At 39.8% G+C, this 22,047-nt stretch overlaps 4 protein-coding genes and 1 long non-coding RNA gene across 8 annotated transcripts; 4 read left to right on the top strand and 1 right to left on the bottom strand.

The window, feature by feature from the left end:
* The first annotated feature begins 843 nt into the window (after positions 1-843).
* On the top strand, positions 844-1,765 carry LOC140786384 (uncharacterized). The gene is made up of 4 exons (XR_012108628.1): positions 844-983; positions 1,088-1,192; positions 1,320-1,369; positions 1,590-1,765. It is a non-coding gene; the product is annotated as an uncharacterized lncRNA (long non-coding RNA).
* Positions 1,766-3,423: 1,658 nt separating this feature from the next.
* On the top strand, positions 3,424-6,704 carry LOC140786383 (BTB/POZ domain-containing protein At3g50840-like). Its single transcript, XM_073134773.1, has 4 exons — positions 3,424-3,881; positions 3,961-4,030; positions 4,120-5,439; positions 5,977-6,704. The coding sequence occupies exons 1-4, from the start codon at positions 3,841-3,843 to the stop codon at positions 6,523-6,525; spliced, it is 1,980 nt and encodes a 659-aa protein (XP_072990874.1). The 5' UTR covers positions 3,424-3,840; the 3' UTR covers positions 6,526-6,704.
* A 1,219-nt stretch (positions 6,705-7,923) lies between these two features.
* LOC140786215 (uncharacterized) lies at positions 7,924-9,870 on the top strand. Its single transcript, XM_073134484.1, has 5 exons — positions 7,924-8,824; positions 8,908-8,985; positions 9,085-9,184; positions 9,273-9,406; positions 9,495-9,870. The coding sequence occupies exons 1-5, from the start codon at positions 8,438-8,440 to the stop codon at positions 9,699-9,701; spliced, it is 906 nt and encodes a 301-aa protein (XP_072990585.1). The 5' UTR covers positions 7,924-8,437; the 3' UTR covers positions 9,702-9,870.
* Positions 9,871-9,973: 103 nt separating this feature from the next.
* LOC140786214 (probable CoA ligase CCL6) lies at positions 9,974-15,500 on the bottom strand. 2 transcript variants are annotated; one of them, XM_073134483.1, is made up of 19 exons: positions 15,225-15,498; positions 14,960-15,023; positions 14,716-14,805; positions 14,516-14,572; positions 14,258-14,306; positions 13,949-14,025; positions 13,385-13,424; positions 13,203-13,297; positions 12,833-12,997; positions 12,581-12,691; positions 12,416-12,503; positions 12,265-12,331; positions 12,102-12,177; positions 11,903-12,020; positions 11,416-11,661; positions 10,851-10,990; positions 10,548-10,730; positions 10,346-10,465; positions 9,974-10,238 (listed from the first exon to the last, which is right to left on the bottom strand). In XM_073134483.1, exons 1-19 carry the CDS (start codon positions 15,368-15,370, stop codon positions 10,191-10,193), a joined length of 1,980 nt encoding a protein of 659 aa, XP_072990584.1. In that variant the 5' UTR covers positions 15,371-15,498; the 3' UTR covers positions 9,974-10,190. The 2 variants fall into 2 exon arrangements, 1 of the variants encoding a protein (XP_072990584.1); XR_012108581.1 differs by lacking the exons at positions 9,974-10,238; positions 10,346-10,465 and having other exon boundaries at positions 10,589-10,730; positions 11,403-11,661; positions 15,225-15,500.
* Positions 15,501-16,460: 960 nt separating this feature from the next.
* LOC140787029 (zinc finger BED domain-containing protein RICESLEEPER 2-like) lies at positions 16,461-21,635 on the top strand. 3 transcript variants are annotated; one of them, XM_073135772.1, is made up of 2 exons: positions 16,461-16,719; positions 18,693-21,635. In XM_073135772.1, exon 2 carries the CDS (start codon positions 18,836-18,838, stop codon positions 21,305-21,307), a length of 2,472 nt encoding a protein of 823 aa, XP_072991873.1. In that variant the 5' UTR covers positions 16,461-16,719; positions 18,693-18,835; the 3' UTR covers positions 21,308-21,635. The 3 variants fall into 3 exon arrangements, 2 of the variants coding, with proteins under 2 accessions (XP_072991873.1, XP_072991874.1); XM_073135773.1 differs by having other exon boundaries at positions 16,585-16,719; positions 18,831-21,635; XR_012108736.1 differs by lacking the exon at positions 18,693-21,635 and adding an exon at positions 16,920-17,422 and having other exon boundaries at positions 16,586-16,719.
* Positions 21,636-22,047: the final 412 nt, after the last annotated feature.

Genomic DNA, 22,047 nt, shown 5'->3' on the forward strand with positions numbered 1-22,047 from the left:
TTTAAGCTCTTGAGTGTTGGTAGAAGCATTTACATAGCTTCCGGTGCTATTGAGAGGGAATATGGTAGCCTAAGTAGCTGCAGAAGGTTGGCTCAATAAAGCATGGATTCTTGATTGCACAAAGGAGTTGCAATGGTTAAAGCTATAGTACATCTACCTCTCAACTAAGGAAGCGAGGATGCAAAAGAAAATCATATAAAATAGAAGTCTGGATACCAAATTCTGCAGGAGTTTCTTGATTTTCATCATCATCTCTAGCTTTTAGGTTTTGTGAATGGGATGTTCAGCAACTGTATGTTGCATAGTAAAAAGAGTGCCTAAAGGTGGACATGATTACAAGTATTTCTGCACTTCAGTGCAAGTCACTTCGGGCCTTTGATGCAGAAAATTGGTCTTCTAGGAAACAGTATAGGGAACTGTTTCATCTCTTCTGGCAAGAGGTTGGATTCCCAAGATACTCTGGTGGAAATGGTGGAGGTGTAAAATCTGCTATGGGAGGATATGTAATTCATCAAGCAAATCCAACAATAAGTTACTTGTCATCTCGAAGCACTAATCAGGAGTTTCAGAAGCTTAGCATAGATTTTGTTGAGAGATAGCAGCCGTTCACAAGGTAAAAAAATTTGGGAAGAGCTAATTGGAATCAAAGCCTATAGAGTGGGTTAGAGCATCCAACAAGGAAATAGCTCACATTATTTAGTTGATTGCGATATCTAGTTGCTTAAATCATGTTATGGGTGGTTGTTTCCATAAGGTGTCTAGATATTTTTCAGAGGTTACAGCAGCTATCCAATCTCCATACAGGGGTCTATACTGGAGTCAGAATAGATCGAGAAGTTTCATGTGGAGAGCCATTGAACCATATGTTATAGTGCATGGCCACTTAAATGTCATGCTATGGTTACCAGATAACAGTATTCAGGTTGTACATGCATCACTAAGAAGAGGTTCCAAAAGTTCAAACCCATATATCTTTAAGACAGGTATATTGGCTTATCACAACTACTATAAACTTCTTATCATTTGAGTTTCTTGTTCTTTTATCTTTCATCAGATTGTTGCTAAGCTATAGATGACTTGTGGGCAGAATTTTAATATCGCAAGCTTGTATGCACATTCTTGTCTTCAGTGCTTTTGCATCAGAAAAGCTATTGCCACATACTACGCAGGCCATTTGGAACATAATTAAGAGGTTCAAATAGGAAGAACTTAATGGTTTTTATATTTATATACTGTTTTTAGAGTTTGACAGATGACAGAAGTCTGTCTGTTGATGAGGTACTTTGACCTGAAAATAGTTCTTTCTCTTCGTCAACCAGGCATCTCTTTTTATGATTCTCTGTCTACAGAACTACTGAGAATTGATGAGGTACTCAACCTTCTCCTACGAAACTTATTTCCATCGTGTACTTTATTAAAGGAAATTTTATGATGCTTTATTTTCTCATGTATGATAGTTCAGTGTTTGCCTGGATGAATTCCAAAATTGTTGTCTTCTTGCATATAATGTTTTTACCAAGGGTTTAGGTTCAGGTAGGTTCTTTTGAAGACACCTATTTAACAGAAGGATATGTACACTGAATTTACAGGTTGGGCGGACATCCCTAGTGCTAATTCTCGATATTTTGTTTTCCTTTAAAAAAAAATCACTGTTATTCTCTCATGTTTGCTAGATTATATGCTTCAACTGATCCTGCAATCTATCTGTATCAAAATCTTGTTCTACCATATATGCATCAATGGAAACTTCAATTCAAAATGAGAAGTATCTTTCTCAGATTTTCAGGAATTTGTTGAAGAATATGTGTTGGCATGGAACTAGGGGTGAGAATGGGTCGGATTAAATCCGACATGATCCTATTCTGTATCCAAATTATGTCGGATATGAGTTGAGATTTTTCGATTCATCTTGATATCTAAATTTGTGTCTATATCTATTCAGATAGCTTATGCAGATATAAGTGAGTTCAAAAATAATATTTCAGTTAATATTTATATATTATCTAGTTTAAATGCTATGAAAATTGTGATATGAAAGATTTATCTTATACTTTATATAAATTCCAATCAGTCTTCGCCCCTACATGAAAGTCTCCTCTTTTCAATTATAATGAGCTTACAGAGAGTAACTAGCTTTTGCAAAGTTAAAGAAACACACGTGTTTTCTTCCAGTATCTTTAATTCACATTCAATTGTCATTCAGGGAAGCTAATGAAAGAATTATCAAATTTAAGCATCTGTGTTAGGTCCACAACAGCATTATCTATCTCATCAAGGTTTTCTTTTTTCACTTGTGTGCGCGTAGACAGTAGCATGAATCTTTATATCATTAGTGAGCTCTTGTACCTAACCCATTTCACAATCATTTCATTTTTTGACGTCAGGTCAATACATTTCCACAAATATTTTGGACCACATTAGCTATGATGCGTGTAAATTTTGCAAAGGAATCGTTGCTTTTGTTTAGTCCACACCTTAAATATACACTCCATACTTAGCCTACAAACTTGATTTCAAGCTTTCTGTATGATGGAAACCTGGCACCGAACAATCATATTAATCAAATAAGCACTAGTATTCTCTTTTTATTATTATTATTATTATCATAGTGACTATAGTGGGCGGGTACAAACATATGGGTAGTGGAAACTGGAAAGTGAAGCAATGCGAAGGCAAAAGCTGCAATAGACAAAAAGGAGTAGTTATCTTGGCGTCATTCCCATTTCTCTTTTGCATATTAAAGACATTGGCAGCAAGTCTGACCCAAGTATCTTGCTTGATCCATAGGGATTTGTAGCGGGAAACGTACAAGAGGTTTTGTTTGATCCTTAGGAAGATTGCTATAAATGTGATCCAACAAATCGATTGGCTTATTCGGGCCCAGTAGAATGAGTTGGCAACAGCTTCTTGGGTGGACTGTAATGAAAAAAAAATTATATATATATATGGCTTAAAGAATAATAGCATAAATTGTATGCTTATATATTTTTTTTCTTTCTTTTTCTTTTTTTGAAGGAGAAAAATGTAGTTTAGTTGGGGGAAGGAAATGCTTGGCAATAGTCAATAAAACTAATGAATAGTACTAATCATCAATAGCGTTTTTGGTTGCAAATAGATACCAAATATTGTTCTAGCAACAACTAGCACAAAGTCTAAGGGCAGGCCCAGCGGAAGACTCAAACTGAGAGTTACTCTGCACTACGGGAGTAAAAGAAAAGCTGGACGCAGAAATGGCAGATTCTTTTTCCAGATGCGTCAGTGTCATCTTTCCGATCCATAATTAAAACACCTTGCCGTTCCAGGTCATTCATTCATCATGAATGCGCCGTGTTGAATGGTGGATGAGACATTGATGAGCCCTGAGCCTGGCCACCTGCCTGCAAGAAGCCTCATAACTCTCATGACTCCTCTTCTAACTCCCTCAAAGGAAATTGTATATAGTAAGAGAAACTACAGCACGCGTATGGTGTGAGGGGTAGGAAGATACGATGATTCATGTCACAACCATGAGGATTGAGGAGACTGGGGATTAATTAAACAATAACCCAAGAATTAGTCTCTCCTACCACATTCTGCAATAACTACTGTCTCTGGAGTGGGCGTAATTTAAGTAGTATTATACGAGCAAGCGGGACAGTTTACCAGACAACGAAAGGCCCTTTTGGTAATTAAAATAAAGTGCGATAATTGTTGGGCTTTGGAAGGGCATACGCCTCTGTTCGTGTTCGAATTCTATCCTTTTGGCTCTTCCGCACCGCGGTTAGAGGAGGGAAGAGGGAGATGGTCAGCGTGCGAGAAGCCCCTCAGATCTACTGAATTCTAAGCGAACGAGCACTCAAAATGGCGGCAGGGAAGCTTCCTGGCTCAAGAGGGCAGGCTTGGTGAGTTTCTCTAATGTTACCAATTCGACGCCTTCTCCTTGCCCAATTTTTGTCTCTGAAAAGGATGAGTGTTCTGCAGGTTCTGTACTACGGGATTGCCGAGTGATGTCGTCTTCGAAGTCGATGAGATGAGCTTCCACCTCCACAAGGTTTGATTCCGAACTTTTTGTAACTCATCCTCTGTCCTGTTTGATGAAGTTCCCCCAAAGCTGATTTGGATTTGCAAAATTGTTTACAGTTCCCTCTGATGTCGAAGAGCAGGAAGATTCACCTGCTGATAACAGAGCAAGAGCAGAATCGTAGAGAACAGCGGCAAACCGTTGTGGACAATGCCGGTGGGGAAGAGGAAGAGATTGAAGAGGAAAGAGAAGAGAAGGCGAAGGATGCATACCACATCGCCTTGGTGGATTTCCCCGGAGGACCGGGGACGTTCGAGACGGCGGCCAAGTTCTGCTACGGCGTCAAGATCGAGCTGACGGCGTGGAACGTGGCCCCGCTCCGGTGCGCAGCGGAGTACCTGGAGATGACGGAGGAGTTCGCTGAAGACAACCTCGTCTCCCGCACCGAGAGGTACCTCGCCCAATCCGTCCTCCGCAACCTCAAGGCGGCGTCGAAGACCCTCAAGTCGTGCGAGGACCTTATCCCCGTCGCCGACGAACTCGGAATCGTCCAGCGATGCGTTGACTCCATCGCGTTGCGGGCGTCCTCCGATGCCTCCGGCCTGCTCAGCTGGCCTGTGAATGACGGAGCAGCCGCAGCCGCCGTTTTGTGGAACGGGCTGGACACCGGGATGCGACGGCTGAGGTCCTCGTCGTCCTCGGCGGGGGATTCGTGGTTCGAGGACCTGGCGATCTTGAACCTCCCGATGTACAAGAAAGTGATAGCCGCCATGAGCGCGAGAGACTTGAGCTCCGAGGCAATCGAGGTCTCCCTCGTCTCCTACGCCAAGAGAGCCATCCCCGGGCTCTCCCGGTCGTCGAGGAGGCACGCGTCGGCTCCCCTGTCGTCGGAGGCGGAGCAGAGGGAGCTGCTCGAGACGGTGATCACGAATCTACCGAAGGAGAGGAGCTCGAGGGAGACGAAGACAGCGACGACGACGAGATTCCTTTTTGGGTTACTGAGGACGGCCAACATACTTCGGGCTTCGGAAGCTTCGAGATCTGCGCTGGAGCGGAAGATCGCGTCGCAGCTGGAGGAGGCAGCGGTGGACGATCTCTTGATACCGAGCTACTCCTACGTGGTGGAGACCCTCTATGACGTGGACTGCGTGGCGAGGATCCTTAAGTACACCCTTGCGAGAATCGTCGAGGAGGAGGCGGCGATTACGGCGGCGGAAGGCGAAGAGGGGGAGGGGGAGGGGGACGGAGAGGAGGGGAGGGCACCAACAGGTGTCAGGTCGATGACGCGGATGGGGAAGCTGATCGACGGGTACCTGGCGGAGATCGCATCGGACGAGAACCTGAAGCCGGAGAAGTTCTGCGAGCTCGCCCTGGCCCTCCCCGACCACGCTAGGGTCTACGACGACGGCCTCTATCGGGCCGTGGATATCTATCTAAAGGTACGCTATCTCGATCCAAATCCGACTAACTCTGGAAATGTTCATTTAACCTCCTGGATTATCGGATAAGTCTAGATAACACCATATCGTAAATGGTTTAGTTGCAGGTGTCAGCTTATCCCTTGGTTAATTTGACATACATACTGAATTGCTAAATTATCCCTGTAGTAACTTGGTAACTAGACTCAGATCCCAGTATCCCACCAATCTTAAGTGAACAAAAAGATGGGGTACTTCACAAACTTTTGTAGAAAAAGGTTAAGGCAATGGTGTACAATCATTTATACTGAGAATATATAGATTGAATTATTTGTGCTCTCAGTAACTTTATGTTTCAATTCGTTAAATGATATGCCCTACCAGTTGTCACAATGTTGGGGTCCAATCTCCATGATCGCTATAGCTCACAAAATATGCCAAGTGCGCGTACTTAGACTTATCAAAAGGAATCCATTAAGTTACAATGATAGGACTACAATAAGTTAATAGTGTAAGGTGCGAAGTGAAATTCTCCGTTTAACTTTTGATGGGAATCAGGCGCACCCACGAATGACGGAGGAGGAGAAAGAGAAGGTATGCGGTGTGGTAGACTTCCGGAAGCTGACGGTGGACGCGTGCACCCACGCGGCGCAGAACGAGCGGCTGCCGCTGCGCGCGGTGGTGCAAGTGCTCTTCTTCGAGCAGCTCCAGCTCCGCCGCGTCATCGCCGGGACCCTCCTCTCGGCGGACCACCGGCTGCAGCCGCGGACGGGAGCGGGGGCGGGGGCGGGGGCGGGGGAGGAGGACACGTGGCGGTCGGCGGTGCGGGAGAACCAGGTGCTGAGGCTGGACATGGACAGCATGAGGAGCCGCGTGCAGGAGCTGGAGCGGGAGTGCTCTACAATTAAGAAGGCCATCAAGAAGATCGACGGCGGGGATGCATCCGTGGTGGAAGAAAGCGGTGGCGGTGGTGGTAGTGAAGGGAGAAGCGCGGCGGCGGCGAGGAAGCCGCGGAAGTATGGGTGTAGATTTAGTACGCAGGTGTGCGACTCGCACGAGCGCAACGTCGTGCAGTCGAGAGCTTCAAGACTCCAACTGAGCCCCTAGTGTTACCAACTCTTTGGTCTCCCTCATTTCAAGACTCTTTTTGTCCCTTCTCTTCACGTTAATTAAGTTTATTTAGATGAAAATGGGGGAAAAAATTTGAGAGAGAGAGTCTGTATAATCAATTCTCATGGACATCATATTTTTCTGGTTAATAATTAACCCTCATGTGATTACTCAAATTTACACCTTTTGACAAGATACGATCATTAGCTCAAACCATATATCCTTCAACACATCCTAATTAATTTCTGAAGGAAGCATAATGATTAATGTGAGCACAATGTTTAATTAAGAGATCTTTATTTCAAAAAGGCTAAAAAATAAAGGTTACTTGTTCGTTTAGCTGAAACGGCTCTATAGTAGATAGAGATGCTGTGCATTAATTAATCTTGGCAGCAAGATGGGATGACTACTAGCAGCAACATGCATGGATGATGGACCACAACTCCACAACCATTATTTACTTGATGTGGGCCTCGATATTGGGGCATCCAAGGGTGACTGGCGTAATTGATTCACAATAAAGTTTTGTCTTAATTTGTTTTCTGCCAATAGTATCATGAAGATTCTGGGAACTTCCAACATCTACTGACTTATAGTCTTTAAAGACTTCACAAGCCGTGTTCACGGGAAAAATGTAAATTTCGAAACATCGAATGGGAGTTAAGAGTAGCACGTAGTTGCTTCCTGATAGGGTGGCATGAAAATTCAAGCTTAATTAATTTATTTGTCTTATTATTTACATACGAGGGAAAATGGTTTCTCACTACTTACTCTTTATCTCCTACAAACAAATCTATAACATGCTCTCATATCTTGCTTAGTGTGATCTAATAGATCTTAACTCGTGATAAATAAAAGTTAACATGTGGAGTGTTATGCATCTTAAGATAATTTATAGTGTTAAAATAAAAACTATCATAAGTATCTTGGATCTTCTCTTCATTCTTTCTTTTTTTCTTTCATTTAGAAGTTGAAAAATGTGTTTTAGTGTCAAGATATTGCATAGGAATATAGGATATTAATTTATCTCTTAAAAATGATACGTTTATGATATTCCACTCCTCGTAGATATTGTATTTGTTTAAATATATGTGCATCAAATGAAAGTTAGTCCTATATTAAAAAAAAGTGAACAGATTTATATAGCCTTTTAGCTTACATTAAGTTAAGTTTTAAAATTTATGTCAAATTTTATTTTAATTAGATAAAGAGTCCTCAACTAACTAATCAAGCCCTAAGTTAAATAGCAATAATAATGATAATAATAAACACACATGTAGAAAATCTTTGAGCATTGCATATCTCCAGTTCACATCAATCACATCTACCCTCTAGACTTAATAAGGTTAGATGAACATATATTCAAATCTAAGACTGCTCTGTGACATTGTCGAAGCCAAAGTGAGGATCCTCAAACCATTGAAGTCGCAAACGAGTGCCCATCGTTCATTCATCATTCTTTCCTTCTCGGCCGAGAAAAAAACGTGACGAATTTTGCTCCACCGTCCCTCGGGAGGAATGGGAAAAAATTTTAAAAAAATTTCTCCTCGACGCTTTTCTATTTAGTCATCAAAAGAGAAAAGTTGACCTTTTTGAGAAGTCAGAAGTGGCATGTCTAAGATTCTTCAGCACACGTGTTCGACCAAGGGCCGCCGAAAGGACGACAAGGTAATTGCCAATTTACCATGTGTGAGAATTCTTCCACGCTCCTTCCTACCGTTGAATGCTAACACCAACCAACGTCCAAATCCCGCCAAAACTGCGATATGCTTGGAATCTTCCCTTCCGCGTACTTTTTTCTTAATTTTTCTTTTTTCTTTTTTCCTCACCTATGCTTCCTACTATTAGTTCCACTTGTTGCAGATCGAGTAGAGGATTTTGATAAAGAATTAAAGATAGAAGGTGAAGAATGGCAAAAACAAGCAGTTTGCTTCAAACAACTGAAGCTCTAATCAGATCAGACCATCTACCTTCTTCTTCTTCTTCTTCTTCTTCTTCTCCTTCTCCTTCTCCCTCTCCTTCTACTCGTTGGTATCTCCCAGCACTAAAACTACCATTTCTATGGAGTGGAGCAGAGAAGAGAATTATACCAAGTTACAAAGGTAAGAAGGGGGTCGCGGTTTCCTCGGAAGCAGCTGTGGTTATCCCTGAGAAGCAGAAGAAACATTCTCTAGAAGAAGGAAATGGAGTCATAGATTCTTGGTCTTCTCTCGTAAATAAACTAGCAAGTTCGCTTCTTGGGCTTTTCGGAACAAGGATATGTTGGTCCACTGTTGTCGAGATCCTTGTCGAAAAGGTGATCCTTTTGATACTTGCTCCAAGACTCCTCTGCTTAATTTCTCCTTGATTAGCTATAACTATACTTGTTTAATCTGTTAGGCGATCGTCGGATGCCAGTCCTTTACGCTAATTGCTGTCGCAGGATCACTCGTAGGCTCAATCTTGTGCTTTGTTGAGGTAATCTACTTTTCTTCTTTTGTGCTTTCTTGGCTTCAATTTGGTTGTGGGTCGATGATACCTGTGATTTTTTCCTGATTAGAATGTTATGGGTTCTAGGGCTCCTTTCGCGTTCTACAATCGTTCTCCAATTACTTCCACATACTATCTCAAAGAAGTGATCAAGGAGAAGTCATAACACTACTTGTTGAAGCAATAGGTAATTTTTTTTTGTTCTCGTCCAAAATCATCAAGTATAACTCTTCTTTGTCCGATCATAATATGTTTTTATAACAATTCTCCCTCAGATATGTTCCTTGTGGGAACTTCTCTGCTTACTTTTGGGATGGGTTTGTACATCATGTTTGCTGGTTCCAATGAGATGAGGCGGAAACGAGGATCGCAGATTACTGAATCGAACTTTGGTTCATTCAATCTAAAGGTTAGATTGAATGTTATGCATCACCAATTTGTGTTCTTAAACTTTTTGCTGGTATTACACAGCTAAAATTCTATTTATACTTTTTCAGAAGCTAAAGGAGGGTGTGGAGATGCAATCAATTTCACAAGTGAAGTCTAAACTTGGGCATGCCATACTGTTGCTGCTTCAAGCAGGGATACTTGAAAAGTTTCAGAATGTGCCTCTGAACAATGGTTTGGAGCTGGCTTGCTTTGCAGGAGCAGTGTTCATCTCCTCGGCTTGTGTCTTTCTCCTCTCAAAACTCACCATGCAGTGAAGAACAAATACGCGTGTATCTAGTTTATGGCTGCCCGACATAGGAAATCCATATGCTAATCACTGATCCAGACTTCATTAGTACTTCTAAGGGGATAAAAGTTTCTTGGCCTAGTCCATAATGTTCTTTCACAGGTCAAATTTAATCTAAACTTCAATCTTGATAGTGAGTAGAATTGTAGAATATTAATCGTAGAATTAGAGTACTTAGAAAGCGAAAAAAAAGTCATTTGCAGCATCGAGAATTTTTTTCAGAAGATATTTCTCAGATACTTATTCATGTTAACAGGATACTTGTATTATGAAGCAATAATTACATAAATACTAGGGAAAATAGATGGTATTTTCCTGCAATACTTTCGTCCCCATCTTTTCCCTTAACATCTTGAATGACAACAGAAGACACTTTCTGGAGGAAATTACTAGCCACACATGCTTCTAGTCATTGCTCAACTATATTTTATTATCTGCTCAAACATAGCGAAGAAAATCATGCCTTTGCTCCCTTCCCTTCTTGGTATAATTCATCAATGCAATCCTGCAAGAATTACGTATGTTTGACATCAATAAAGTTTATCAAGCATAAAATTCAAGAAAAGTATTATTAAGAGTGAGATGTATTAATTCTCCATGGTAAGTAGTGACCTTGTAATACTTGAGTAAATGAGGTCTCTTCAGCTTGAAGGTTGGGGTAATCATATCTTTCTCTATGCTGAATGGCACTGGTTCTAGATAAATCGCTTTCAACATCTCGAAGCCCTTTAGCTGTGGTAACAAATTTGATCTCAGCTAAGTGATTTTTGCATGATATCCAACTACTCTGCAATATGAATGGCCTAAAACTTACCTCATGTTTTCGACCAGTGCTGTTCAGCTCATCCAGGACATACTTCCTTGCTTTTGGACTTTTGCACAACTCTTCGAAGCTACCGATCAAATTATTAGCTGCTGCCCAGTCCTCCAGTGACTTCCTTTCAGGAACAACCACACCAACGAGGAAGGACTCAAAGCTGTTTCCATAGACCCAAACCTGAATTACATAGAAAAATAAATGAGAAAGTGAGGCTCTTGAGACCCAAAAATTGTTGATATTAGAGAATTTAAAGTAATAAAAACATGAACACTTCTCTGCTACTATAACTCGTTATACCGATGTGACAAGTGGGCACTGCATATATGCACTCTCAAGAATTTCAACAGCAACATACTCTCCTTGGGATAATTTGAAAATATTCTTCTTTCTGTCAATTATCTTCATTGCGCCATTTGGTTGCCACTCTCCAATATCGCCTACATATTTAATACAATTTGCATAAGCTTAGTTTCCAAGGATTTCTGTACTTTCTAAATCATATTAAAAAAAAGTAGAGATATAAAATGATAAAAAAAAGAGAAAAAAAAAAACATAAGCCCCCCTGAAGTGATAGCATTAAAATGCTATCCATCACTGGTAAAGGAAGTAACAATCTTTCTGAGTCACAACTATACTTTTCAGAGGTGCACTACTCTTAAGGGGGATGAGCTCTGGAAATATTTTTTGCTTTCTAAGATAATAAGATTACAGTTAAGATATCTAAAAGTGATAAGTTGGCTCCGTAATGGTTGCAACTCTTAAGAAGATAACAAGTTATACTCATGAAAATGGGAGGAGGTTAGATGTAATTATCTTAGACAATTAAGGACTTCAAAGATTTGAGGTAACCTGCAAATTTCACCTGTATGAAACCAGCCATCTTTAAGAACTTCACTGGTGAGGTCAGTCCTCTTGTGGTAACCAGAGAATAATGTTGTACCCCTCAAGCAAATCTCTCCACGGGGCGTATCTGATAGTGCATCATATCCCATTTCTGGTACTGACACTAGTCTTGCCTCTATTGTTGTAACAGGAGAACCGACTGTCCCCATCATCGGGAATACATTGGCTATCGATGTAAAACACCCACCGCAACTTTCAGTAAGGCCTGCATAGAAGTATCAACAAAAAATTCATGACTATATGCAGTATGGTCATAAATTCTGATTTTTTTTCTTAACTTCTGTAGATGATTATTTAATTTAATATTTATCATTCATCTAGATGTGAAGTATTAGAATGCTGGACTTTTTGTTTTTCTTTTCGAAAATTTACAAGATGATCTGGATAGAAAGTTCCTTTGAAACATTTGCAAATATATGACTACAATGCTATAGAAAGCTATTTACCATATCCTTGTACTAGGACACTGCAGCTGGTGACTCTCATAAACTCCTCAATATGTCTAGGTAGTGGTGCAGCGCCAGATATCATAAGGCGTACTCGGCCCCCAAGCCCTTGCGAGATCTATGATAAGGACAGAACAAGGATGATCAAAAAGTGCTGGAAATAGATAACTAACGAAAAGAAGCATGGCAAATAGCCTACTTTGCTGAAGATTAACTTGTCAAAAAATGCTGATGCTTCATCTTGTTTCATCCCTCTCTTCAGGTTTCTTAATTTGCTGTCGAAAGAAAACCAAAACATACAAACCACTGTAAATATGGTAAAATAAATCCTTTATGGAAAAAGGTTGCATTGTGCCACATACTGATCATAAGCATATTGGAATAAAATCTTTGTCAGAACTCCTCCAGCTGAGATTTTCTGATTGATACCTTCATTGCACATAAAAGTTGCAGTAATATATAGAACTTATTGCGGAATTAACCAAATATTAGAAGAGGACATAAGCATTAAACCTGCATATATACGATCATAAACTCTAGGAACACCGCAAAATATTGTTGGTTTCAGTTCCTGGATGTCCTCCATCAAATATCGAATATCCTGTAAAGTTTTGTCAGAAATTTAGAACAAAAGTTTTATCGTACATAAGGACCCTAGCAAACATATATTGCTCATACCCCTCGCCAATATCCTATTGAGGCACCTTTATAGATGCAGTAGTCCTCCATTATCTGATCAAATATGTGGGCTAATGGAAGGAATGAGAAGTATGAGTCATCTTTGCTCACCTACAAGCAGATAAATTTGATACATGAAGTAATGGTAATATAATCTGAACATTTATCAGCTCAACCCCTTGAAGAGATCTAATCTGATAAAGTACATCATTAGCATAAGAATGATGTTAGAGATGGGAACTTGAGTGTTACCACTTTATCCGTTTCTAGAAGGAGATGTTCTGTGTTCATGACCTCAGCTATAACAGCCCTGTTTGTTAGTATAACACCTTTGGGATCTCCCGTTGTTCCACTGGTATACATGATTGTGCATATGTCATCCTTATGCTTCGCCGGAAGATTATGCTTCTCATTCACCTAGAAGAGAAGTATATTAGGTAAGCTTTGGCATATTTGCATAAATGATGCAGCAGTTACCGATGCTTCAGGAAAATTAGCATTATCAAGGGAATACAATTAAATTTGGTCAACAGTGAGTAGTCTGTTCAGGGAAAGTCAAGTAGGTGACATTTAATGGAATTCAAGAACAAAAACCATAAAATGTTAGAAGTCGAGATCTTACCGAGGAAGAAAATTCCTCCCAAGAGAAACAAGATACTCCACAGTTTTCAGCTTCTCTCTTTTGTCCATTAGTCACTGCTCCAAAGCTGACGATTGCTATATATTTTAACGAAGAATAAATATATTGTTATCTCAAAGTATGTCACAAATTTGCATTTAACTGCAAGATTCTATTCAACATACTCTTGAGATGTGCGACACATTTTGGGAGACACAACAATACCTGAATATCACAGAGTTAGAGAAGTGAGACATGCAAAAGTTGAACCATGTCAAATGAAATCTAATTTGAGAACCATTATTCATATGATTTCTTTAGTTAATCCTTATTAGATTTTGAGAACCATTATTCATATGATTCCTAATTTGTGTATAATTAAGAGAAATGAAAAAGGACATAGTTACCATTATCTATATGCAAAAATACAAAATATTAAACATATAAGAGAAGGATGAACAAGGCATCAAACTCACTTCAGTAGAAAAAACTAAAGGAACTACAACTAGTACTTAGATAAACAAATGAAAGAGAGAAAAAGCTTTTCAAATCGAGTACTATTACATCTATCATGGACCAAGGTACATGAGTCGGATCGTTTGGTGAACATCAGCAAAGGACTAATCACAAGTCTAGTTAATCAGAATATAAGAGAAATTTGCCAGATAATGCTTGAATGGAGATGCCGAAGAAGATTGAATTCAATTATTGCTTGATATGGTTAAGAAAAGATGGAATCTTCAGCTTACCGATGCTATCTTGCTCTCCTGGACAAAAGCTATTGATATTTCAGCATGGCAGATGATGAACTCAACTGCATTAGGACCTGCATTACATTTAATAACAAAAGATTCAGTAATACACGAATTTTTTACTTTTCATATAGTAAAGCAATTTATCCATGAAATTAAAGGATTAGCTCACGGAATCACTGGTTTATGCCCTAATTTTTACATCTCTGTTCAGATTTCAAACTAGCAAATCAAGATGCATTTGTAATGAACATGACAAATTTCTGGCATCCATTCTTCACAAAGTTAGTACTCAAAACAACCTACCAAGGCTGTCATATAAAGGCACATAGCAAATTCCTTGGCTGTTACAGGCCTGCAGAAGAACCAGATGATAGATCAGAACAAAAATATCTCCAGAAGATATATTCACATAATGAAGTTAGCTTTCTACTTCTGTAACAAATGGTCTTAATTTTTTTTATTGTTTTTTTAGCGTTTAATTAAGATTACCAAGCCACAAACTAAACAATAAATAGAACTTGTATGAGAAAAAGTTCACAAGAACAAGAATAAAATATTTACCTCCATTGCAATCACCCATTCTGGACAGTTGTAACCATATATGCCACAGCGATCTCCCTACATAAATAAAAAGACGAACCTCATACTCATTCTCTTTTATGACTTGACACTCTTAAATTATATTAGGCCATATACAAACTCAATTATTATGATTGCTATAATTTATAAATACAGATAGGTAAACATATAACTTGGCTCACCGTTTTCACGCCATGCTTTCTAATGGCAGATCCAATCTTGATAGCTATATCATAGACCTCCTCGTATGTTCTCCACACATATGGCCCAGCCTGATCAATTTAGTTACCAGTTTAGTAAATTCATGCAGTACATAGGCAATTGCGCCTACTAATCACAAGTTTCTTCGCAGTTGAATAAAAGAAAAAGATCAAAAACAGACATAGCATAAAAATGTAGAGAAACAATCAGCCATTATTAACTTACCTTCCCATCAATAACTTGGCGATGGCCAAGCATTTTCTCCTGAGGATATCTCTTAACTGATCCACTGGCAAAAGGCAAAATTAATCAGCCAAAAGATGCATGAGCTGACAGAAAGAAGAAGAACCAATCAACTGCACAATGTGACTTGTGATTCAATGAATTCAAACGTTTAACAAATCATATAATGCATGCAAATAGTACAACATAACTCGAACCTCTAATAGAGAAAATAATTCAAATACCTAACAGATCATATAATGCTTACCTGAAGAACTCCCATGGGGAGTCAATTCCACTAGGCAGTTCCATGAGGCCATCTTTCGCATAAATGCTCCGATAAACAGGACCAGCAGAGGGTTTATTCCCCTCGGCCGGCGTTGAATCCTCGACCTCTATAGCGTACATATCCATGCTTCACTTCACTGAGTTGGAGATCTAAGAGCTACATATAAGTGAATTGGTGACCAATTTAAGCTTAGAGAAGTGGGGGTGGCGAGAGAAATATTGTAACATGGTATGGTGGTTGGTGTGGGCTACGCGGCAATTTAACACAGACGGGTATAAAGGGGGATCATAAGAGTTATTTGAAGTCTCAACTAACTTCAGGCGGCCTTTATGAACTTTTATCTCATATCCTTACGGTAGTTGGGAGGTGTATTTATATTATAGACTAATATATAGTGAATTACCCACTGTGCTTCTTAAAGGTGCCCAGATCATCTTTATTATGTGAACAGATATAGAAGTAGTTCCAGAAACTTGTAAAGAGGCTAAAATATACAAATAAGAATAAGTCCGCCCATTGTAATCTAGTTGTTGAGTTCCACGAATATATACATCTAGCCGGGTATTACAAAACATGGGATGAATTAATCTGCATAACACCCTAGATTCTAATAAATGCTAGGGCTGTCTTTTATCGTTCAATGTCGATAGATCTTTGGACACTAGCATTTAGTATACTGAAGGAGTAGCTGGTCCTCACTGTGGCCGTGAAATTATGGCCTGTTAAAGGACCTCCCATTTGTCCTGATAAGCTGCTGCAAAAGTTTTTAAGGGATAAATATGCTGAAGTTTCTTTTTTTTTTTTACCCCTGAGATCTTTAAAACAAAGAGTCGATACATATATTATTGGGATTCTTAAGCCTTGAGATGTAGGAGGATTCTTGATTCGGGTGTTCCAGTTCATGTCTTTGGATAATGGTCATGGCCACCTTTTGGTCTTATCCGAACTAGTTTTTGTCTATTTCCTCCGTACGAGTTATGAGGTCAGTTTTGCATGCATGTGATGCGTGACTCCCAGCAGGGGTCTTTAACGAATCAAATTTCAAATCAGCAAATTGGAAATATCGAAGAGTTCAGGGTGCGAGCTGCAAATTCGTACATTAGTAAATTTTCCCGAACCTTAAAACAAGTCGGATAGGCTGTGGCCTGGTGGCCTGGTCGCCTGGCCCACTCGGGGAAGCCGCCCAATTAGATTTGGTGGCGTCCGCACCTCGATTTGGAGGTGGGTCAGAATCCGGAGCCCATTGGGCTACGGAGCCCATAAAAAGATCGATTCCCGAGCCGAGATCGCCATCTCTTCTCTCTTTCCCTCTTCTTCTAGGGTTTGTTCCCCCCCCGTCCAACTCGAAGTCCTCGGCCCGTGTTCACCACAGAAAACCTTGCCTTTCTCTCTGGGTTTTTGGAGAAGCGTCGAAGAAGCCCAAAGCCCTAAACCGGGGGAGTCCTCTCGTCGCTTTTCTGTGTTGAGATTTCCGGTAAGAATACTCGAATCCCTCTCGCGCTGCTCGTTGTTTCATTAATTTCTCGATGATTGTCGAAACAATATAGTTCTCGGCTTTTCCGTCTCTTTGGTTTTGATTTCGTTGTGATTTGCTCTCTTCAATTCCTGTGTTGTTGGTAAAAGATCCACCCTTTTCTTTCCCAAGTGGGCCTCTGATCTTTTTCATGGACTTAGACTAGATCTATGGAGGATCTCGTAGGGAATCCGGAAGCGATTTCTTTTGGCGGGCTTCTCAGATCCGTTAGCCGATGGAGAGGATTATGGATTAGGGTGAGGATGTGCTCCGACATCGATTTGGGATGTCTCCTTTAGTTTGGGCCAAAAATTGTAGAGAGGCGGTAAGAAAAGCCCAAGCTTAGGGTAGGGTGTGCTTCAAGGCTACTGTATAATTCGGCCCATCTAGAATCTTGGTGCAGTTACTCCAAGCACACTGCGCTTGGCTTGGTCTATCATGTGGCTATGTTCATGCTTAAACTGGCCATGATTACTTCATAATACACACCATGTGACATCTGAAATGTACTACTAGTCACTTTCCTTCCAGGCTCCAGCTCTGGATGTATCGTTATAGTTTATGAATTGTATATTGTTTATGGACTAAATGGCTAATTGGAAGCTCTGGGTCTGGGAGCATATAGAATCCGGACTTTTTTTTCTGTTAGGTGATGACAGAGGAATATGCATGTTTTAAGAATGAATTTAAAGGTGGAAGACCGCCACAAAGAAGGTCAACTTACTGATGCTTTGGGATATATCCCTGCCTCTTACATGTGAGATGGGACAAAGTTCTTTCTTTTGACAAAAAAAATATGGCACTCTTTCGCCTCTCGCCTTTAGGAATAATTCACAAGGTGTGACTTAGTATTCTGGTCAGTGAGGCATGATTCATCACCCTTGTGAGATGCTGAGATCTACTGTTGAACCTCTTGTATGTGATACCTTTAGAATCAGTAGCATATAAGTGCGTGCAGCAGTAAAAAACTGAAACTCCAACCAATGACCTGCATTAAGTGTTGATATTGTCTACAAGCAAAAACTGAAATTCCAACCAGTTTTTAATGCTTGGCAAATCTTACTTCTTCATTAGACTTTAAAAACATTTTCCCTTATTCTTTTGCCTAATTAAAGGACAACATCCTGATACTTTTTAAAATTTTTCTTATCGGTTGACCTTGTTTTAGAGAGGCACTATTCCTATTTATCTTTTGTAAGAGAGATAAAGAATTTCACTTCTGAATTCATGTAATATGGAGCTACTGGCATGTTTATAAGAACTTTCATTTCTAAAGCACTCCATTTGTTGGACAACACTGAACTACAGAACTCTGAAATTCAATTAACTCATGTCGCTGTGGGATATTTTAGCAAGAATCAGTTGATTATCATCCCCTAGGTCTAATGTTGGAGATCATTTCATTTTCCAGTAACAGAATGGCAGAATGGGTACATTGGATGTAATCCTTTTCTAACTGGATGTTTTGCATATCCTTTATGACCTCTCAAAATCTGTATCACAACTTGACTGATCTGTAGATCTTGTATCTACATGTTTTTGCTGCTTTTACAAAATTAGAAGTTTAGCATACGTTTGTCTGAATCATGTCTATCATCTTTTTAAGTAGTGTACATATCTTATTGACTTTTACTTTGGGTAAAAGTGTAAAACCAGATGTTAGCTGCATTTCATGTTGTCAACTTTTTGAATGAAGAGGATGAGATGTTCTTGGAAGTCTAATAATTATTATGCTTAAGGGTTAACAAAGTTTATTCTGTTACAAGATTCGTAGATTGAGATGAAGTTTTTGCTACCACATGCATGCTTAATAATTGAACGACCTAAAATGGCCGTCTTTACTCAATTCCATCCCTTTTTTTACTTTTACACTTTTGTCCTCCAAGCAATGCTATACACACATCTTGCCCTAATAACTTTTGGTCTATGCACAGTTTGTGGCTGAATATTAGAGTAATTTGCAGAAGAAGGGGGGATTTTAATTTAGCAGACACTAATCTGGTTGCCTAGTGCAACTATTTAGAAGCCTAGCTGCAGAATTTTGCCATTGGTGACTTCTACTTGCTCTTCAGTTCTCATGGGGGAACCTAGCGACACTGAACCTGTCAGTAATGAAGTGACCCCACCAGGTTCCAAGCGCAGAAGAAAGAAGTCGATGGTTTGGGAACACTTCACTGTTGAAGCTGTGTCTGGAGGATGTACACGCGCTTGCTGCAAACTTTGCAAGCAGACATTTGCATACAGTTCAGGTTCAAAAATAGCAGGTACTAGCCATCTTAAGAGGCACATTGCCTTGGGTTCCTGTCCCAAAATAAAAAGTCAAGAACGGGCGCAGCTGGCACTTACTTCAGGTACAAATGCTGACGGTGGTACCACTGATCCGCCCAAAAGACGTTACAGATTGTCTGGCTTTGCAAATGCTACATTTGACCAGGATCTTAGCTACACATATCTTGCAAAAATGATTATTTTGCATGATTACCCACTTCACATTGTTGAGCAACCTGCTTTCATCTCTTTTATTGAAAGTCTACAACCTCGGTTCAGGATGGTAGATGTCAATGGCATTGAAGGAGAAATTTTAAAAATTTATCAGAAGGAAAAGCAAAATCTAATGCAAGCATTTGGTGCTATGCCTGGAAGGGTCAGCCTTACCATAGGCTTGTGGATGACAAGTCAAACTCTCGGGTATGTTTCACTCATGGGACAGTTCATTGACACAGACTGGAAGTTGCATAGAAGAATGCTTAACTTCATGATGGTATCTTCTCCTCATTCAGAAAATGCACTTAGTGAAGCTATTAGTGCTAGCCTTTCAGATTGGAACATGAAGACCAAGCTATTCACCATCACTTTAGATAATAATTGCTCTTCACATGACATCTACAGTGCAAATCTCAGAGATCACCTCTCCAATAAGAACACACTTATGCTCAAAGGTCAGTTGTTTGTTGTCCGATGCTATGCCCATATCCTGAATATAGTTTCTCAGGATGTCATTGCTTCAATTCATGGTATCATTTACAATATTCGTGAAAGCATAAAATTTGTGAAAGCTTCTCCTGCACGTGAAGAAAGGTTTGCTGAGATTGCCTTACAGCTTGAGATTCCTAGCACGAAAACCTTGTCTCTTGATGTTACAACACAGTGGAACACTACATACCTCATGCTGCTGGCTGCCCTGGAATATAAGCAAGCATTTACTGTCTTAGAAACATGTGACGATAACTATAATGAAGCACCATCATCAGATGACTGGAAAAAAGTGGAGGTTGTTTGCACTTATTTGAAGCTTTTATATGACTCTGCAAATGTTGTCATGGCAACAGCAGAACCAACTGCTAACATATTTTTTCATGAAGCATGGAAAATCCAGCTAGAGCTGACAAATGCAACATTGAATGAAGATGCCATAGTAAGCAGTATTGCTAAAGATATGCATGAAAAGTTTGACAAATATTGGAAAGATTGCAGCCTTGTCTTGGCAATTGCTGTTGTTATGGACCCCCGTTTCAAGATGAAGCTTGTAGAGTTCAGTTTCTCCAAAATTTATGGTGCAGATGCTGCAAGGTATGTTAAGGTTGTTAATGATGCTATTCATGAGCTTTATCTGGAATATGTTGCCCAGCCACTGCCATTAACCCCAGCTTATATTGAACAAGGAGAGGATAATGACATGAATCCTATGGGGAATGATTACATGAACTCCATTGAGAATGATAGCTTGCCTCCGATTGAGAATAATGAGCTATCAACCCCAATGCCTCCTGTTGAGAATAATGAGCTATCAACCCCAATGCCTCCTATTGAGCATAATGAGCTTTCAACCCCAATGCCTCCTATTGAGAATAATGAGCTTTCAACCCCAATGCCTCCTATTGAGAATAATGAGCTGTCAAACCCAATGCCTCCTATGGAGAATAATGAGCTATCAACCCCAATGCCTCCTATGGAGAATAATGAGCTATCAACCCCAATGCCTCCTATTGAGGATAATGAGCTATCAACCTCAATGCCTCCTATTGAGAATAATGAGCTATCAACCCCAATGTCTTTTATTGAGAATAATCAGCCATCAACCCCAATGACTCCTAATGACAGTAATCAGCTATCAACACCAATGACTTTTAACGACAATAATCAGCTATCAACCCCAATTTCAGCTGGTGATGGGCTTCTAGACTTTGAGATGTACCTCTCTGAGATGGCTGTGAACCAGCCAACAAAGCCAGAATTAGAACAGTACTTAGAAGAATCTCTTGTCCCTCGGATCCAAGAATTTGATATCTTGAACTGGTGGAAGCTTAATACTCTCAAGTATCCAACACTCTCCAAGATGGCTAGGGATGTCTTGGCCATTCCAATGTCCATGATCAGTACTGGCTCCTCTATATTTGGCACAGGAACCGGAAGCAGAATACTTGATGAGTACCGAAGTTCAATGTGTCCTGAAACAGTGGAGGCACTTTTCTGTGCAAAAGACTGGCTCCAATACTTGCCCACAATGGCAGAGCCACCATCAACAGCCATTGTCAAGATGGAATATTAGGTTGACAAGGACTTTTTCTTTTCCTGTAACAAGTTGGGTGGTTGTATGATGCTACATGACATCAGCTTTACGAGGTCACGGTTCTAGGACACCAACAGCCCATCTTTCATCTTCAGGTTATCTACTAGATGTGAATTTTGTATCTTTCATTTATCTTGTCTGCAATATTTGGTTGATAAGTAGTAGATTTTTCTTCTTGAGAGTTAAGATGCGTGTTATATAAGAGTGTTCGTATGCAAATGTTCAAGCACCTTTTCTGATTATAGTAGCAGCATATTTACAATTTTTATACAACTAATATAATCCTCTTTTAATTGTTTCCCATGAATGTGCTCTTGATGAAACAATTTAAGGTTGTGAGATGGCTGTCCATTCTTTCACTGCCTTAAAAAAATTTGTGTTCAGGTTTGGAAGCTAGTGTGTGAATGTGGATTATTTTCTCCTTTCTTGTATATAGAATGAGAAAATTCCATAATTAAGCTTCATTGATATTATTATTTTGTTGAGAAGACAACATTCAGGATCTTTTCCAGCATCGACCTATCTGTTTGTTCGTCATTTTGGTTTGCTGTGGATATTATCGTTATTGGCCGTTGTTGTTTAACTAGCTGCGGTGCATTATTTTCCTTATGATATTAATCCTAAAATAATACTAATATCTAATATCTTTGCATGGCCTTTAATTCTATGGAAAATAATCTGTGCCTCATGTAAGCATTAATCTGAAGCGCAGAGAAATA

The sequence above is a fragment of the Typha latifolia genome, chromosome 4 (genome assembly GCF_019914945.1).
Source record: "Typha latifolia isolate L0001 chromosome 4, TyphaL0001v2, whole genome shotgun sequence".
Classification (NCBI taxonomy): domain Eukaryota; kingdom Viridiplantae; phylum Streptophyta; class Magnoliopsida; order Poales; family Typhaceae; genus Typha; species Typha latifolia.

Bases quoted from the DNA above. Each gene is read 5' to 3' on its own strand.
- LOC140787029 (XM_073135772.1), top strand. From the start codon at position 18,836: ATGGGGGAACCTAGCGACACTGAACCTGTCAGTAATGAAGTGACCCCA.
- LOC140786214 (XM_073134483.1), bottom strand. From the start codon at position 15,370: ATGGATATGTACGCTATAGAGGTCGAGGATTCAACGCCGGCCGAGGGG. The intron at 12,332-12,415 runs GTTTAATGCTTA...TGTGCAATGAAG, and splicing joins TTATGATCGTATATATGCAG to GTATCAATCAGAAAATCTCA. The intron at 11,662-11,902 runs GTAAATAGCTTT...ACTTCTATGCAG, and splicing joins TGTCCTAGTACAAGGATATG to GCCTTACTGAAAGTTGCGGT.
- LOC140786383 (XM_073134773.1), top strand. From the start codon at position 3,841: ATGGCGGCAGGGAAGCTTCCTGGCTCAAGAGGGCAGGCTTG. The intron at 3,882-3,960 runs GTGAGTTTCTCT...AGTGTTCTGCAG, and splicing joins GGCTCAAGAGGGCAGGCTTG to GTTCTGTACTACGGGATTGC. The intron at 5,440-5,976 runs GTACGCTATCTC...GATGGGAATCAG, and splicing joins CCGTGGATATCTATCTAAAG to GCGCACCCACGAATGACGGA.
- LOC140786215 (XM_073134484.1), top strand. From the start codon at position 8,438: ATGGCAAAAACAAGCAGTTTGCTTCAAACAACTGAAGCTCTAATCAGA. The intron at 8,986-9,084 runs GTAATCTACTTT...TATGGGTTCTAG, and splicing joins CAATCTTGTGCTTTGTTGAG to GGCTCCTTTCGCGTTCTACA. The intron at 9,185-9,272 runs GTAATTTTTTTT...ATTCTCCCTCAG, and splicing joins ACTACTTGTTGAAGCAATAG to ATATGTTCCTTGTGGGAACT.